The sequence below is a fragment of the Parasteatoda tepidariorum genome, chromosome 3 (assembly GCF_043381705.1).
Source record: "Parasteatoda tepidariorum isolate YZ-2023 chromosome 3, CAS_Ptep_4.0, whole genome shotgun sequence".
NCBI classification, from domain to species: domain Eukaryota; kingdom Metazoa; phylum Arthropoda; class Arachnida; order Araneae; family Theridiidae; genus Parasteatoda; species Parasteatoda tepidariorum.
The window spans coordinates 93,144,705-93,164,399 of NC_092206.1; the positions used below are offsets into that span (position 1 = coordinate 93,144,705).

Sequence of the window (19,695 nt, forward strand, 5' to 3'; positions counted from 1 at the left end):
GTCTAATACCCCGGTACCAGTCGACGAACGACGAACTATGATATAATGATGCAAACTATATCATATTGGCTTCTTATAGCCGTTAATTTCCAAGAAAAGTTCTCATCACCAAGTTTATTTCAAATCAACTATTAATAGAGATAATTTGTAGTTTAAAGGAATGAAACTGACATATTTTTTCCTTCATTTTTAGTACTGATGATTATCAACGGTAGAGATGAGAATGAATATCGTTTAACCAGATTTCTTCTCTCCAATTACGACAAGAACGTCAGGCCTGCGAGGCATACTGATGAACCTGTGAACGTTACCTTTGGACTAGCACTAACCCAAATTATAGACGTCGTAAGTTATCATATTTCCTAAAGTTTTAAAAATTCTCACATCATATAAAATATTTTAAACCATAATATTTATATAGTTTTTTCATCGCTCACTCCAGTCTTGTTTTGATTGTGCAAATATTCCACTAAAATAATGAGACTTGTTATTAATCTTTTTGATAACGCACACTAAATATTTATTAAACTTACTTTTATAATTAATTAAACTAGCTGAATGAGTAATTAATTAAACGTCAGAAAAATGGATGAATGGTGAACGAAATATTATTAAAATAAAAAATTATTTCATGATTTGGTGACTAATTTGACAAGCTCGCCAAGTTGACCGCCAAATTAGAATAATATGATAAAGCAGCTATTTCTGAGCTTCTTTGCATGAAATTTTCGACTAAAACTATCCCAAAACATCAAATTAAGATAGTTTAGATCCTTGCTCAAGAGCTTTTTAGAGAGACCGAAAGAAATTCCAGAAGAAATTTTAAAAATTGAGAGCACTTTGAAATTAATATTTTTAAAAAAAAATTTCTATTCAAAAATTAGTTACGATTTCTAACTCTGCATTTATACGAATTTATAAAAGTAGTTAATATAGAAATCTATAAAAATAATAGAGTACTAGTCCTTTTTCTTGAGAAAAAAGACACTCTCACTTTACTTGATATTACATAAACCCGTTTTAACACTTAGGAAACTGAGGTGATATTTTTCGTCTTTAAAAATACAAACTGTCATTTTTAATTTTTAACAAATTAATGAATTTTTCGTTGTTTTTTTGAAGCTTTTAAATTTTATGGTTTAACAAGCCTTGATTTCATTAAAAATCATTATTGGACAACTTGTTTTGAAATCGTTTATCTTAAAATCAGAAAGAAAATTGTGTAGTTAAAGTTGTAGAGCCGTGTAACATTTTTTTTTTCTATTTTGAAACTGTGTTATATTATATGTTACTGTCAGCTGTCCTAAGAGCATCAGTCTCAATTTCTCGAAACAGCTAGTTAGTAATTTCTTAGACTAAATCAACTACACATTTTTATTAATCCAATAAAAAAATCTGAAATTTATTTTTCAAATAAAATCTGAATTAAAATAACTCGAGGTATTTAAACTTTCGTCGTATATTTTTCGGAAAGAGAACTTTAGATTTCTGACAGTTATCTTTCAAAATTTAAATCACTTCATTAAATTTGAAATGTTTTCATTTCAGTATCGAATTTAGGGGAGATGGAACGTCGAGAGATTACCTCATAACAGTCCGAAATTGCAAAAAAAATCTTGCCCCTCATTTTATCAAACAACTACATAAAATATGAAAATTAAATAATTTTAAATAATAATATTTAATTTATTATTTACATTTCATTTAGGTATAATGATTTAAAATCATCTTCATGAAAATTTCTAAAAATTGTTCTCAGTAGCAATACATTGGTAAATAGAAACTGAACGAATAAATGAATGAAACTGAATAAATGAATGAAACTGAATAAATGAACGATGAACTAAAAAAAATGGTTGGGAAACTATAGTTTAAATAAATAAAAGTATCAGCTCAAGGGTGCAGAAATAGAAAGTTCATAAGAATGCGCCCCTAGCGGCCAACTATGACTATCCGGCCTTAGAGTTAAAATGCGATTCTCAATCATTATAATGTCCCTTACCTCCTCTCTGAGTTTGCACCAATATTTATAAAACATTCTTCACATTTAGACTTCATTATGATACTATATTTAAATTAATGTAAGCTAAAATCATTCTCATTTTAAGATCACTTAATGGATGGAACAAATTCTTTTCCATAAAAGTTTCTGAGAAAGTTCTATATTTGGAAATATGGTCACATTTAAAATTCATAACATGTGCTGCCTTTTGTTTTAATTACTTGTTCTCCGTCTCTCATTATCTGCTTAAATTTTGATCATTATAATTTCTTTTCTTTTATCTGCTGGAAGGATGAAAGAAATCAGATTTTAACTACCAACTGCTGGCTGAATCAGGTAATGAGATCTCTTCCTATTCTTCTCTCTTTCACGCTCTCTCTCTTGAAAGAAAGAAAGAAAATAAGATGAAGCAAGAGTGCTCATAATTTTTTAATGAAAAAGAATGAAAAATCACGTGACATTTAATGTGTTTAAAAGTCCTACAGGTTAATCGGCTTAAAATAATGTCCATTATCGTAGCTCTTTTGCTCAGGAAAATAAAGAAAGGCCACTTAAACTTGAGGAAAACTTTTAATTTTGAACTACATATATTATTTTGTTGAAAAAAATATTACCTAGCAAATTGTTTAAATATTTAAAAAAAAATATTTAAACTTTTCAAAAAAGTGCCATCTTGGCAAGATTTTGATACAAGATAAAAACTATTACAACTTTATTGTTTTCACCTTTTACATCTTTTTATTTAGTTACGAAATGCCGCAAAGTAACGCTTTCATACATAAAAAAACTGCAGTTTTTCTTCAAATTGATATTTTGCGCCTGTTTTTGTATCTTAAAAAGAAATTTAACCAGACAGTATCTATTATAAAGTTGCAACTGCTCTAAAACAGTTATAATATAAAATTATACAATTGGCGAAAAAGCGTTATTTCTTTGACGTCAAATCTTTCGAAGAACAAACATTAACCATTTTTATATTTATGGCGGAATAAATAACTAAATAATCATTAACTATTAAAATGTATAGTCAATTTAAAATACAATTTTAACATGTTTATTCTTATTAGTTAAAAGTTTGCATTCTACAAATGTATGTATTTATCCAGTATATTGAATGCAAGTAACAAGTTAATTCTTTATATATTGGGATATATTACCCTGATGAAACTTGGAGAAGTTCCTAGTAGATTATGCATTTAAATCTTTCTCTGTCCGAAACTTGTAGGAGGTTTTAAGGGTCTCCTTAGGTTTTGACCCCTTAGAGGGTCGTAATTTATTATTATTATTTCTTTTAAATAGCTTTATTAAAATCTAACGATACACTGCTAAGGAGAGTGAAGCATCAAAACCTGTTTGACTGCCTTGGGTGGCTTTGATGCATTTCTTATGATCGCCTTTAAAACTTGAAGTGTATTTCCTTGTTATNTGGTCTGCAACCATGTTCAAGTAGCTTACAGACGTCAGGGATTGTTCTATGAGGATTATGGATCCTAATGTGCCCCATGAAAACATTGTTCCTGGGCGAGAAACCACGAAAACCTGGGCGAGTCCATTGTTATAGATGGAGGATGGTCATAATGTAATGGCTCTTTGGTGTATATTGGGACATATTATCCTGATGAAACTTGAAGAAGTTCCTAATAAATGCAGTTCAATCCTTCTCTGTTCGAAATTCCTGAGAGGTTTTAGGTATCTCCTTAAGTTTTGACACCTTACAGGGTGAAAAATTATTATTATTATTTAAAAAAAAAATTAGTTCTATTGAAATCTAATGAAATACTACTAAGCAAAGCATTAAAACCTGCTTGACTGCCTTGGGGGACTTTTAGGCGTTTTTTATGATCGCCTTTAAGACTCATCTCTGTATTTTCTGGTTGTCGAACAAGTTTTGATGTTTTCGGAGACATCTTCCGTAAAAGATATTGGTTACGGAAGATGTCTCTGAAAACTCCAAAACTTGTGTTATAACCAAAAGGCAGAGATGAGTTTTAAAAACAACCAGGGAATAGAGCGTTCTTCGTTCAATGAGGTGAACCGGGTTCGAATCTCAGCCATGGCTATTCGATACGAATTCATCACCCGGGTCGCACCGACCACAGTGCTGACGTAAAATATCCTCAATCGTTGGCGGATCATGGATTAGAGTCCTCGTGCCGTCAGACTAAGCGTAAGAGGGTTTCGTGGTTTTCCTCTCCATGTAGCGCAAATGGAGTTAGTTCCCTCAAAACAAATTTCTGCCAATGTTTGATCCAGGAGTTCCCTTGTCTTCTGGATTGGGTTCAAAATTACAAGACTACGGAGTTCAACTTTAATAGTAGTAGGTTTAGATTAGACACACCGCATAATTCAGCAATAGATCAAGTTATAAAATGTTCATAAAAATGTCATCTTTTTTTTTCTTCTTTTAGATCTGGATGGATTACGGACTTCTTTGGAATCATTCAGATTTCGGAGGAATAAAAGTTATTCGAATTCCAGCGGATAAAGTATGGCGACCAGACATAATTTTGTACAACAAGTAAGAATTAAATGAATAATCCCAAGAAACCAAAACGGAAAGATATACTTGATGATGTTAGCTTCATTTGCTTCAAAAGAAATGTGAAGTAGGGTGATAAAAGTCATTATATTTCGAGCGCACAAAAATCGGTGCATTTTCTAATATTCGCCCAAAGTGAATGAGAAAAATAAAAGCAAAACAAACTAGAAAAACCGCCATAGGCGAGAGTGAAACAGAAAACAATAAATAAGTAAAGGCGAAAAAAATCTAGAAAAACTGCTGTTGCCAAAAATACACTTCCACCCCTGTCACATCAGCTCATCTTGATATACTGGAATCTTGTTTCATTCAAATGAATGTCGATTTTTTTTCTCCAAACCCCCATATCTCGTGAAAATGCAAACAGTCCTGACTTGCCTCTTGCCCACCGCGGTTTTTCTAATTTTTTTTTCACCTTTACTTTCAATTTTTCGTGGGCACTTTTATTTTTTCAATTTCAAATTAATTTTATTTTCCTCATTCACGTCAGACAAGTCTTGAGAATGGAGACCTATTTTCGAGGGCTCAAATCATGTCATTTTTTTAACAAATGACGTTTACATCATCAGGCAAGAACTGTTTTCAAATACTAATGGATAACTAATAGACATTTATCAATAATATTTTTATAAACGTACGGAGCATCGAAACATTCATAGATGACAGAGAGAGTTCATACGAACTGGAGGACAAATATACCGTTTCCTAATTATTCAGCAAATGACTGAACCTTTCAATCTTGTGGTTGACATTGAATCATCTTTGATTAAAGAGAACTCCACTTAAAGAATTCGTACAAAGTTTCTGCCTTCAGAAAAATATATTTCTGGTGTAAGTTTCTTTTATTTAGCGTCTATAAATCTCAATTAATTAGGCGATCAAATGAAATATTTTACCTTTGTCAAAAAATTTAGCAGACGTTTTTATACAAATGACAGGGTGCAGATCTGGGCTGACACTTCCTACTTCCTATTAAGTTAGAAAGAGGAAATATGTTTCGTACGAAGCTTTGTATAAGACAAAACAATGCAGGCGTATAAACTTTTCCAGGGTGGTTAGAGGATTGGCTTAAAGGTATCTGGTTCGGTCCCGGTCATCGACAATTAATGCCCCCACAAGCTTTCCGCTACGTTGATAACCCGAGCGACTTAATTACGTGAAAAGTTTCTCGTTTACTAAAGTAGGTGTTACGGCTATTATATAAAGCTTCTTAACTTAATTATATCTTCCGTTTCATGAAACCCATCTTTGGTGACGTAAATTTCTTATGCATTCATCTTACGTCGGGGACGTCATGGACTGCGTGTTCCTATCTTTTTCATTTGCTGTAGGTTAATCTAAGACTCCTATACTATCTCTACTGGCTCTAGTTCAGGGGCTCTAGGTTAATCACGCGTTGCTCTTGACGTCATCCCTTATCTGTAGTATCTAACTAACTAGCAACTAAGATAGTTAGATTGTATTCTTATTTTTCGTTGCTGTTTTATTACTCTTTGTGAGCGTGTAGTGCGTCTGTTGATTTTAATATGTTTTTAAATAAATCGCTTACCATGGTAACTTTGTTTTTTTTTTTCAATGAAAGTCTATATTTAGTTGCACCTACATTCTTGCTATTATTTCGGCTTGCAATAATAAATGAGCAAATAAGTTCAGTTTATAAATAAGGCCAGTAATTTGTGCCACGGCAGTCAGTGGCCAACATTTTTCATCATAAATTGTCTAGTTTTTTTTTTTCAATTTATTTCCTTTATTTTACAGCGCAGATTCACAATACAACAATGCCATACTCAGCACCAACGTCATCGTTTCTTCAGACGGAAATTTAACATGGCTTTCCAGCGCCATCTTTCGGAGCTCATGCAAGATAAATGTAGCATGGTTTCCATTTGACGAGCAGAATTGTTCAATGAAATTTGCATCGTGGTCTTATGACGGATATCGTGTGAATGTCGTCATTCAAACGAGAGAAGGTGATTTGTCCAATTATGTGGAAAATGGAGAATGGGATCTCATCACGATGCTCGTTGAAAGAAATGAAGTCTTCTATTCCTGTTGCCAGGTTTAGTAAAAAATTAACTTATATATTTAAGTTTAAAAATTAACTTATATATTTAAGTTCAAGCCTTTTGTGTGTATAGTACAATTGCGTGCCTTTTATCAAAATTTTAATGAAAATTCACTGTCGGTATGTAAAATCTTGTTGCTTTAAATATCATAATTTCTACTAGTTTTAACACATTTTTAAGGCCCTTTCTCTTTACTTCAAATAACTTTATTTTAACCACTTATCTTTAGAGAAGCTTGAATCCATTGGATCTATGAAGCTATTGAAAAAATAAACTTGTAGATTAAGAAAAGAAACCTATAGAAACTTACAGATGAATTTGACGTGTTTTTATTGCCCCAAGAAAGATCAAGCGTGTCATCCTAAAAACATTAGGTATTTTAAACAGCATTTCAGATGAGTCAAGACCCATGGCCCTGACCAATCTTTGATGCCTCCTCAACTTTATTTTTCTGCTGACAACAGCTGCATGCTGTCTGTATTGTCCTGATCATCCTTGAATCAAGACATGTGCTAGAGTCAGTGTGTTCTCCTGACCTTTGAGAAAACAAAAATACGTAGTTAATGATTGTCAAGCGATTGACTCACCACAACTCACAAATTACCACGGTCCGTGGCATAGTTTTAAAGCTGCATTTTCTGAAGTTCCCGAATCTCTTAGTAAAAAATTGTTATTTCTGCCAGAGTTGAAATTTTTGCTTCTGATTTCGTTGTGGTCTATACACCGTGATTTCCTAAAATTTTACCACATGCTCCTTTTTTTTTATCTCCCAATGAGGCCACCCATGTTCTAATTCCAGCGACTACTGGTCGATACGAATTCCGCACCAACCACAGTGCTGACGTAAAATATCCACAATGGTAGACGGATCATGGGCTAAAGTCCCCTTGCCGTCAGACCAACTGTGCGACGTTTTCCGCTCTATGTAACTCAAATGCTGGTTAGTTTCATAAGAAATCTTCTCAATACTTGATCCTTTATCTTCTGGATGGGGTCCAAAATTACAAAGCTATATAGTTAAAAATTAGAAGTCAAAAAGTGTGTCGGCTGTTCAACGACGGCTATAAAATAAAATAAAATGCATATATCCAGTGAATAATACTATTCGGCTATTTGTATTCCTTGCTGGTGCAGTAATTTTAATGACCACCAGTATACATTTAGTATAGAAATAAGGATAATGAGAGCAAGAAAATTCGAGAGAAGCTAAAGTGAAGTCAAAGCGTTATTTCCTTCAAGTGCTAAGAAACATGGTGTAATTTATCTTCTTTTACAGTCGATATCTTCAAAAAAGAAGAAAAAAAAAGTATCTCCTAAAATTAAAACAAATCAAATGATTAAAAGAATTTCGTAAACTCAGTTAAAAATAATTAAAGAAAACAGTTAAATCAACGTTTAACTAGCAATTAAGCTTTAGCGTGATGCTGTACCGGTACAAAAAACTTGGCCGTTTTCCCGCGCTTTGAAAAAATGCCTCACTTCTTCAGCTTCGGAATAGAAACTTAAAAATTTCTCGCTTTTTTCTGAGTTTAAAAAACAAGGCGAAAACTTAAGAGTTCTTTGAGCAAAATACATTCTTCTACGTTTATTTAAAACTGATGGAGTTAATGGTTCGCTGTAAAACATGAATAATGAATTCTATATCTGCCAAATTGTTCTTTTTAACAGGAGCCTTATCCTGATGTGACGTTTCACATCGTCCTGCGTCGAAGGCCATTGTTTTATGTCTTCAATCTAATACTTCCATGCATGCTGATAACAGGTATTGCCCTGCTCAGTTTCTATATGCCTTCTGACTCAGGGGAGAAGGTCACCCTCGGCATTACCACCCTCCTGTCTATGACCGTCTTCCTCATGGTCATAGGCGAAAGCATGCCGCCCACCTCAGACACTGTGCCATTAATAGGTGAGCCCCATATTTTTCACTAAATTCAAATGCAATTTATACGTTTCTCATTTATGCGCTTCTCTTACCTCACTTCATTGAAATTTCTGTTCATTCTTCTATACAATATCACAATAGTTCGTTCATACGACAGAAACAATATAACCTGGATTGGAGATACCTGAATATCTGAAACTGGATTCGTGAAACCAGCAATTTTAGAAGGATGCGCCGCATAACCAATTAGAACTGCGTCCAAATGATATAAGCCTGAAACAAACTACCATAAAATAGTTTTCAATGGAAAAAAATGATTCATAAAAAAATTATTAAGATTTGCATTTGGCGAAGACTTTCGAAAATTGGCGAATACTTTTGATATTTGGCTAATAATTTGAAGAATAAATTTATTTGATTCTTATTTAATTTTCAACATATTTAAAACATCATATTTTGAACTGTGACGAAAATTGCAGAAAACTATTGTTCACTTGTTTTGCTTTATGTTTTTCAAGTTATTTCTCAAAACTTATCTCTCTACATTGAAAAACCGCACGCGATACTGCCACTGTGTTAAGTTTTCTAATCTGATTACATTTTGTTCTGATACATAAAATCTATTAGGCATTAAATAACGAAGAGGTGTGAAAAAATGTATAAAGAATACAATTAAATAAAAAAAAAAAGCTAAGATTCGATTATTATTTCGAGAATTATTTAGTTTTAAACTTGTAGTAAAAAAAATCCATTGGTTGCTCTTAAAATCTCAGAATTGAGAACCAAACAAGACTTTTTTTCTAGATTCTTAATTTGTTCGTAAGTTTTTGCAGTTGTCAGTAATTTTACCCCGACTTATTCTCACTTTTTTTTTCTGCTTTAAATAATGAATATTCATTAAATTGAAAACTTGCTTATATCTCTCGAGATCTTTACTTTACAATCTCTTGCTTGAGTTGCTGTCGAAAGTTTCGTTCATTTTATTACAATTAGCGAATAATACGTTACGTATAACTATAATTACGTACCATTAACGTTCTGACGTAAAATTATAATAATTATACATTTATTAACATAATGTTCTTTGTGTTCTGGCAAAAATCGACTTAGAAAAACAGTAATGAATGAAAAGCAATCTCAAGGGTTAGTGAACAGTGCTAACAGGGGTAAAAACTCTCTAAGTTCGTTTTTTTTTTCCTAAAAGAATAGTAAAATATTATGTTTTAAATTCCGGAAAAAATTTCTGCTAACGATTTCAATGTGTTTTTCTAGTTAGCTCATCAAAACTTATATTTTTAAAGTTTGAAAAAATTAGTTTGTACGCACCTTAATTCCAAACCTTAGTAAGTATTTAAAAATGCTGGTTAAACTACCCTTTGGGCAATCTACTTTCCAAGAATAATAATTTTAAATTTATAAGCGAATGAAACAGACTGATGAAATAATGATTTTCATCAACATTCATTACGCGTCCAAAATTTCAATTCCAGGCGCGAACATTTTTATCGACATGAAACGAAATGCTCAAAAAATGTCATCAAAAATAAATAATTGAATTTAAGGAGTTACATTTTCGTCAAAATGAGAAAGAATAAAAACGATTTTTATTAAATCAAATCTGAATGACAGTTTCCTAATTGCATGAAAACTTCGTCTTTGGAGAAACGTATTTTAAACATTTGTAATTACGAGATATTATTAAACAAATCTGTAATTTTAACAAAAAAAACAACAACTTTTTAATCGTTTTACTTTAATGGATAGTAAAGTTTTAAATGTCTTTAATTAAACACATTTTTTTTTCTATGCATAATTATAAATTTCTGTCTCAAATGCTTTATTTTGATTGACGTTATTTTCATTCATTTATTTTTTAATATTACTTCTTAAATTGCTTTAAAATACTTCAGAAAATATGTAAATTAACTATTTTATTAAGAAAATGATGATCTTGTTACCAGCAAAAGTTTATTACATCATAGAGGAATTAGTTGATTAAGATAGAATTTTAAACTGATCATATTCGGTGCATGTAGTTAGGTATTTAAATATTTCTAATAATATATAGGTTGCACAAAGAAGTATCTTTTTCGAAAGATCGCCCGCATTCGTTTTTTTGTAGATACAACGGCATGCTGTAATATAATTTTTCTGACCGAATTATTATCCTATCAAATTAAGCGATTTGAGTTTTTCGTTATATTCACATTTGTGTGACAAATTGTATAGATTAAATAGTTAAATACAAAGCTCACAAATATAATATTTAATATTCATTTTTAAACTGTAGGATTCAAAGTGAAAACGACCATCTTGTATACTAATTTACAAACACAAAATAATGCATATAATACTATGTACAATATAAAATATGTTCTTATTATAAAAATGTGTGTTCTTGTATACTTCTATCTGATATTAGTGAATCAGTGAGTATTTTTTGTTCTCTACGCCATTCGATTTCCTTTAAATACTCATAATACTATGAGATTTCACTTGATTACTAAGCTGTCATAAATTTCGTCGTACGTACCAGGGTATACAAACGTGGATATGAATGTTCTTGACTGTATTATTTTTAAATGTTAAGTAAATATAAATTTAAAAGATTCATACAAATCACAGAACTAAGTCAAAAGAAAGGAAATATTTTCAGAATAATTAAATTATAAAATATTTAAAATTACTATCGTTTTCGAACACGCGGATTACCTGTCAATTTTCGAAAATCACTTCTATTTATGTGGAATTCTATTGAAATCATTTCTGCATTCAGAAATTCAGTTTTTTCAGAAGCTAAAGTACACGTACGTGGACCGAGGTATTGAAGAGGTTAACTTTTGGGTATGATAAAGCAGTACAACACATTTTTTTACGTCATTGAAGTAAAATCCAACCACCTTTTTTCTTTTAGAACTATATGTAACACTTGGTCCATGATTTAGTTGCAGTGTTATTAAAATCTTAACCAGATACAAAAACTAAATATATGTTTTGATACACTTCTGATTACCAAATTCATTCGAGATTAAAGACCAAGACCTTAATATTGTTGATTTAATCCCAGTCAAACGATCTTCTTAACTTTATATCCATGATCACTTCCACACTTTATTGATTTGAGAGCATCTAGCAATTCGATCATGCAACTAACTACTTTAAAAAACCGGAAAAATGGAAATCAAATTCATGGCTAAAATCTGTCAAACTAGATTTCAATATAACATTTTAATTCGCGCACATTTTGCAATTAAATGATGCCTTAAATTGTGACACATCAATAAGAAAATATTCAACTATTACTTCATTACTTATATCTTTAAAAATTGTTTATGTTTTTTTCAGGTCTATATTATGCTGTGGTGATGACCTTGGTGTCCTTAGCAACGGCAATGTCAGTGGTCACCCTGAATATTCACCATCGTGGCCTGCACGGAAACGAAGTGCCTCCACTCGTCAAAAAGTTTGTGTTTGGTGTGCTGGCCAAGCTGCTCTTTATAAGGGTCAATGTTCCGGACACGATGGATGCCAGCAATCCCGTAAGGCTCTCTTTTCTTTCATTAATACATTAAAGACATCTGCACAACACACAAACAAATAACCACTGTTGAACTAGGATAGGACGGGAAGTTTGGGACCTAGGAAGGGCACTTGAATTAATCCCTTGAAAGAATGAAATGTTCTAAATTTTCTGAAAATGTTAGTAAAGCGTTATTTATTTCTCCTAGCGACTTGATTTACGTACTTTACTCGAAATTTTAAATTTTTTTTTAATAAGCTAAATATTTTATATCTAATTTTAAAGTACTTACTTTTCAGTCGACATAGTTTATTTTAGAATTTATTGTAAAAAAAATTAGTTTTATTTATTAATTCTTAATTTTATTATTAATAAAATACATTACATAAAAATAGTTTTCTCTGTTTCAAAAAATATATTTTATTTTTTCTTAAAACCTAGACTGTAGAAACAGTTTCAAAAGTCGTCTATAACCCCAAAAATTTTCTAACGCGTTTTATTTTTACTCAATCAATAATTAAATTCAATGAAACAATTTTCTTCTGCTTGTCACAATTTTTGCACTGAGAGGTGCATTTCCACTTTTAATATATGAGATACGTGAAAACAATTCTCTTAAAAAAATTATAGTGCATTAAATACACTTTTGAATCAGCAAGACATATTTGAAATGCATATATTGCTATGAGATATTAGTATTTTTTATGTAACTACTTGTCACTACATTACCAATTTGAAATTAGTTGATTTAGTTCAACTTATTTCCTTGTTTCGAGATGTTACAGAAATTATTTGCGAAATAAATTTCGAAAATTTTAAATAAAAACTGTTTACAACGCAAATACAATTTTTAGCTGCACAGGAGTCATAATTATTGCCAATACATTTATAAATTCTAGAAAGAGAAAAAAAAATCTGTGGAACCAAAAGAATGTTGAGATCCCCATCATATTTCATAAAAATTGTCTCTAAAGTAAATGACCCTTTGTCCCCCCCCCCTCCAGGAACCTATCTGAGAGAAAATTCAATAATAACTGTAAAACATTGTGCTTTTTCCATTCAAGCATGACCTAAATGTTTTAGAAATTTGATATGATCAGTTAAGCAGTTTACTGGAGAGTTCTGAATTCCGACAACTCCTCAATTTCCTAGCTTTTTTACCCATCCTCTTTGAAGCATTAAATTATCTTGTTTTTGCACAAATATTAGTGACGTTTAGTTTATATAACTATATTTTTAATGTTTCAGGCTTATTGTAGGATGAATACAAAAATCATGCCTGAAAGAGAATACTGCGAAAACGGCAGAATTTCGCCAAAGCTGTATTGCAGCAACAACTGCATCACGAATCTTCACAGAGCAATTAAAAATCCAAAAGAGAACTTTGAGATGCAATTTTTGAAAATTCTGGAAAAAATCAGCCAAAGCATAGACAAAAATGAGATAAGAGTTGTTGAACAAGACCGGAAAGACAAAATAAAACTAGAGTGGCAACAGGTGGCGCTAATATTTGACCGACTGTTGTTATGGGTGTTCATTATCGCAACACTCGGCACAACTTTTGGCATACTTTCCATGTCACCTCACGCCAGATTATATTGAGTGAATGATGCTTTGAAGCCCAATGAAAATATAAAGTTTAAAAAAGTTTCGTCCAAGTGTTCTCTTGGCGGCAAATGCTAAAATTGCAAATGAAACGCTGGATAAAAATATAAAATAATTGAAGCAATGAAGAGTACATAAGAATGATGTATTAGCATTTGAGAATCGTTGGAAGATTCTAGAATGAGGTCTAGTCCGAAATATGTGTTTATAGCGATATAAATAAAGGACAAAAGTAGATATCGTTTTAATTTCGTTCAAGCTAATTATGACATCGATTTAGAATAATTTATCAGCATGTATGCCTCCATTAAGGAAATGGGTTTAATTTTTTGTACATTTGCGATTTAAAAAGCAAATAATGGTTAATTGCTGATTCTCGATTTAGGATAAATTTCCTTTTATCTGAATTTAAATTTAAGCTTCAATTCTTATATGTCATTTCAAATCTAAACTTCATTCTCCTTTGCAAACAGTATTATTATTTTTATTCATCTGATTCTCAATCAATAATCTCAGTTTTAATCTCCTTATATTCATTATTTATTTAGTTATTATTTATAGTATTTTTGTTATTCTGTTCTTTCCTTTAATTTATTAATGTATTATTTATTTTATTTAGTTTCTCGAATTAATTTTTTATCATTTATTTTATGCATTTACTCCTTGTATTTATTTATTTACTATTAATTAATTTATTTTTTAACAAAATTTATTATATTTATTTATCATTTAATGTATTCATTTATTTATTCTTCATATATTTTAAGCTATTTATTTACTTGCTTAGTTATTATTATTAATATTTTTTGTATTTTGTAATGTTCGTGAAATTAAATTTTGAGCGTTTATGGTTCATTATTGTTTTTTTTTTTAAACAAACACGTTAAAACGAGCTGTGTAATCGTAACGCAATCTGTAATTTGAATTATAGAACATATTACAATGCGCAAATAAATTCGAACTAACTATCAAGAAACTATAATAACCGAATATACTTAAGACATCTTCTATTTCATGAGAGTTTGCTTAACAGAAGCAGCACTCACAATGGTATCAAGTGGAGCAGCAAATGAGATTGTTGGATGCATTCAAACACAAAAGAATACAATCAAATGCAATTGCAGGATACACTCAAGAACAAAGGAATACAATCAAATAAGATTGCAGGATGCACTCAAACACAAAGAACGAGATTGTAATGGGAAACACAAAATTTTTAGGAAAGAACTCTTGCCTAGATAATACCAAAACCTTTACAATAGTAAATTAAAATTCAGAAGAACTAGAAGAATTGCAAACTTTCTGCAGCTTACAAAGAAACACTTACTTCAGAGATTTGAAATGAGCATATTTGAATTTCCTTTTCACAACAAAATTTATGTTCGACATAGTAATTATTCTTAAAATGTCATTTTCATTACTAGATATTTTGAGTTACTCATTCGTTACTAGGAACTTTAGAAACTGTAAAGTAAAGAGCAGTTTTTTATATGCAAAATTTCCATGAAATCATTTAGAAAAATGAATAGTTACATAATTTTTCAGTTAATTTAATAATTATTAAAACATTATTAGTTTTAAAATAATACAATTTAATTTCAGAAAAGGTTTAATTTAGAATTGTACAAAAATTATTCAGTTCTGTTGTATATGTAAGACAAAAAATATATGAAGAATACAAATAATGTCATGCTATATTTATGAATAAAGTTAAGTTTTCTTAGGAAATAGTCATATTAAGATCTGATATATATATTATTTGCAAGAATAGATGGTTTTTAGATACAAAGTGAAACTAGGTATCCTAGATTTAAAACAAAAATAGTTTGTAAAAATTTTATTGAAATAATTTTGTGAAAATAAAAATTATTTAGTTTTGGATATTCTGCTTATTTCTTTACTGCTTTAAATAGAATCCAGTAACAACGAGTTGTATAAAAAAATTAATGGGAAACAATGAGTGGTGCAAAAAAAGTTGTTAGGAATTTTTTTTCCAGAAACTTATTAACAGTTATAGTACATAAAACAGGAGGAGTTTTGATTAAGTGTGGAAACTAAAAATAAACTGGACAAAATCAGTAGAGTTAGCACCCATTGTATTATGATTAGGCATTTTACCTGTCAGTATTGCCTCCATTTCTCGTTATAGAGAAACAGAAACTCTGCAGAACAACTGAAACTCTATAACTTTCTGCTATAAACTGAAAAAAATTAGGTTAGGTTAGGAAATTTTTTTAAGACCATTAAAAGCTGCAGGTTATAGGCAAATTATGAAAAGATGTAGTAAAAGCTCGATATAACAAATATAGCATATTATGAGGAATCCGCTATTTCAACAAATTTCTAAGTAACTGTTAAAATTCTAATATTTAAGACACAAACATTTTTATGTTTTGTACGAGTTAAAAATTATTAGCTTTATTACTACAAATGGTTTTAGGATAACATATTTTTCTGTTGCTTAAGCACTTTTAAAAAGTACTACGCATCCTGGTAAATATATAGGCATAAATCAATGATTATAAACAAAGTCAAGTGATGTAAATCAAAATCTGCCAAGAAATTGCATGAAAGTTGGCAAGAATACAAGTGTATGAAAATAAATCATGATGGTATTAAAAATTGTTTCCCATTGCATTTGCTATTGTAATTAATTTCTTTAATTTAAAAATAAAAATAGGTATTATTTTTAAAAACAAAGTATGTATGGTGATTTTAATACAAAAGTATTAAAAAAAAACTGCATTATATAAAAAAACTATTCTCTTTGTTCAAATTCTGATCGAAAAGCCACTGACAACTTATTGTTGTTTATTCTATGATACAATATTTTGAGAAACAGTCTATTTTTTTTTAATAAAAATAAATAAGCCATTACTTCACTTTTAAAATAATAATTTAAGTTTTTCACTTAAAATCAAATCATTTAGTAGGCATCATGTACAGTTATCAAGCCATTTAGTAGGTGTCATAAGTTTTAGATAATCAATTTATCTCAAGTTCTTAATTTATTCTGCAATTGTTTTCTTTCTCTTTCGCATTAGACATATTTTTTTTTCTTTTGTTACATAAACTTCAAAAATAAGTAAGATAAAATACTTTATTTGTGAAACTATTTACATTGGCTACATAACATTGATAAACTATTATCTTCCTTTCAAATTGTTTCTCACAAACTTTTCTGCTAAACTCACTGCATCATCCAATCTATCTAATCTTTTAGACACAACAGAATAAAAAAGTTCAGGATCTTTAAAGAGAGTTCGAGCTCGGCCTTCCAGTAGAGATGCTACAGGATTTATCCACAGCAAGGCAGAAAAAGTTGAACTAATTAAATTCTGGAAAAAAGCAATTTACAAAGATATCAATAAACAGAGAGATATTAATACAACACTATATCAATATAAGAACAGCCGCCGGAAGTAGCATGCTACAAGTAGTGAAACTACTGTAGTTGTTACCTTTTTCGTAGTTTGTAGTGTGCTACTTTTTAAAAAAAGTAGTGTAGTGAGTAGTGCGATACAAAAAACAGTATTTTGTAGCGATTCCTGGCAACTACTTTTAAAGTGAGCCCAACAACAAGGTAACAGTGAGTAACAACAAGGTTCTAATGAAACTAAATTTTCATACCTCATTGGTACAAATTTCCGTGGGCCCGTCAATGGACGTAATCAGAATGCACTTGTGGTTAAGCATTAAGAATTATGTATTACTTATACATAAATTAGTCGGCGAATATGCTACTTTATCACTAGGACTACTCCTACAAACGCGAATGTACGCTCATGGAAAATTAATGCTATTTCAATGAGAGGGAACAGATTTTCTTTGTTATTTTTGATGTACTTAATTTTTCTGATTAAATAAAAGAGCATTAAGCACTTATGAAATTGCAAATATTTCATTATTTCTCTTTGATTTTTTAATGAATTAATCTGAATGAATTTAAATAAATGTGAGGTCTCTGGGACCTCCCAAAAATTTTCACTATTTAGCAAATATTGTTTTGTCATTCAGCACTTACAAAATTTCATATTCTCACTTTTACTTATTTATTTATTTAAGAAACACAAATGATATTATTACACGTTTATTAGACTTTATTAAATAGCTATGAAAAAAAAACATGCATTTAAGGTAGCTATTTCTCAATCTTGTTATAAAGAACCTTAATGCACTCCTAACCATCAACGTAGCCATTTATATAGATTTTGATATTATTCCCATAAAGGAAATTTGCAAACACAGTATTTTTTAAACTGTGAGCAAGTCATAGTTGAAACAGTTGTTAGTTTAATTCGTTCTGAGAGCGAAATTCCATAACAGAAAATATTCAATATCTTATAGTACTAAGATAAACTACTATTTTCGTCTTGCTATTGAATTTCTTTACCTTTATTTAATACATGTGCAGGTTTTGCGATTCCTGAATTATTGTTGTGGCCCTCGGATTAGAAACAATTGCAAAAATAAAATAATTATTATGTATTAAAATTCTTAGGCTAAAAAATAAATGAGCCATAGGTTATAAATGTGAAGTACTTCTTAGTAAATGAATTTTGAAAGATGAAAATTTTACAAATGTGTTGGAAAACGAATACGAGTATAGGAGTGGCTTCACTTATATCATGAACGATATGATTGATTGAATGTTATAAAATCAAGCAAAAAAATACATATCTTCCGTGATCTCTTTCTCTGGACAGTCTGAAATGTTAAATCATGCTTTGGCGAAAGTATTGGCGAATAATTTTTTCCACTGGAAAGAAAAATATATATAACTTGATCTTCAATGTTATTTTAAAATTGGGTCGACTGTTCAACGACGGTTGTAAAATAAAATAAAACAAGCATTTTGAGTTACATCCATTTTTTTAAACACGCAATATGAGTTATATCCAGAAAAAAAAGCTCACTGATGATATTACATGGAGTTGCAAAAACTTTTATAATGAATGACATAAATAGAAATGCATATTAGTACCTTAGGAACACTGCAAGAGCATATCACAGATTGATTGCCTTCTCTGATGAAATAAATACAGGGTTTGTCAGAGGAGTTCTCAATTGCATAGTTTAATATTTTCCTACCGTCTCCCCTACATTCCAGCATGTGAACAATAAAACTCTTATTTTTGAACTTCTCCAAAATAGCTGGCATTTCAGATTTCATCTATAAAATATACATAAAAAAGAGTTGATATAAAATAAATAGAATATTGCAGTATTATCTGAAGTCCTTACTATAGAAATAAAAAGCAATGCATCAAAAGAGTTCAAAATTATTTTCCACATTTTATGAAACAAATAAGCATAACCTATGTGATGTTTTGGTCTCTACGATGCAACATATTTTTGACGTTCCATCATTGAAATGTAGTATAGATTCGTCTTACTCCTTTTTTGTTGATAAAAATCTAAATAATATGATTGATTGCTCTGATATTTTAAGTATGGTTAAATTTTTTCCGAATAATTGGAAAGAATTTTTGCATTTTGAAAGATATGATACAATTACAAATTTCCTTCTGACCTGTTTGAACAAAAAGAACAAAGTTACTGTGGTAGATTACACTCAGAGGTGCTCACCCCCCCAAAGCTGATAGAGATATCTGCACATTTCTGTAAACATAAAATATGCATATAAAATTTTTATTTAAACAAGTTTTTTTTATCTACAGTAGGGAACAAAAGTTCTGAGACGATATGTTCTTTTTGTTCTAACTTTAACTGTAAACAAATATTTTTTTAATCATATAAATTAGTAATTTGAAACCTTAGGGGTAGAGGGGGACCAACTTACATGGAGAGCAACTGATAACAGACTTGAAAAATTTTTAACTTAAAAAACACAAAACAAGAATAAGAAAAAATGAAAGTTTTGAGATGATTCAGTTTTCCTAAACTTTTATTGAAACTAACCATCTTAAGGTAAGAAAATAAAGCAAATGATTAATATGTTGTTGCATATCCTTATTGCTTTGATAACTGTACTGGGTTGAGGTTTTTGAAATCAAAAACTGGTTTTGGATAGGACACTTGGGTTGTACTGGCTCTAACTATCCAAAACATTAAATTTTG

General features: G+C 30.2%; 2 protein-coding genes across 5 annotated transcripts in view; one reads left to right on the plus strand and one right to left on the minus strand.

The window, feature by feature from the left end:
- Positions 1-15,495, plus strand: part of LOC107436091 (neuronal acetylcholine receptor subunit alpha-10) — a 78,259-nt gene extending 62,764 nt beyond the window's left edge. Inside the window, exons 1-7 of one of the 3 annotated variants that reach the window (XM_071179013.1) lie at positions 158-345; positions 2,294-2,338; positions 4,411-4,520; positions 6,300-6,600; positions 8,276-8,513; positions 11,835-12,028; positions 13,258-15,495. In XM_071179013.1, the coding sequence (XP_071035114.1) occupies positions 199-345; positions 2,294-2,338; positions 4,411-4,520; positions 6,300-6,600; positions 8,276-8,513; positions 11,835-12,028; positions 13,258-13,611 (1,389 nt within the window). In that variant the 5' untranslated portion in view covers positions 158-198 and the 3' untranslated portion in view covers positions 13,612-15,495. Of the gene's footprint in view, positions 1-157; positions 346-2,293; positions 2,339-4,410; positions 4,521-6,299; positions 6,601-8,275; positions 8,514-11,834; positions 12,029-13,257 lie in introns of those variants that run through there. The other 2 variants (XM_043039298.2, XM_043039299.2) reach the window with 2 other exon arrangements.
- Positions 15,496-16,700: 1,205 nt separating this feature from the next.
- The window catches only part of LOC107436090 (alanine--tRNA ligase, cytoplasmic), a 55,487-nt gene continuing 52,492 nt past the window's right edge, over positions 16,701-19,695 (minus strand). For both annotated transcript variants that reach the window (XM_043039297.2, XM_043039296.1), the window contains exons 28-29: positions 18,599-18,787; positions 16,701-16,952 (exon numbers count right to left, since the gene is read on the minus strand). In XM_043039297.2, the coding sequence (XP_042895231.1) occupies positions 16,761-16,952; positions 18,599-18,787 (381 nt within the window). In that variant the 3' untranslated portion in view covers positions 16,701-16,760. The remainder of the gene's footprint in view (positions 16,953-18,598; positions 18,788-19,695) is intronic.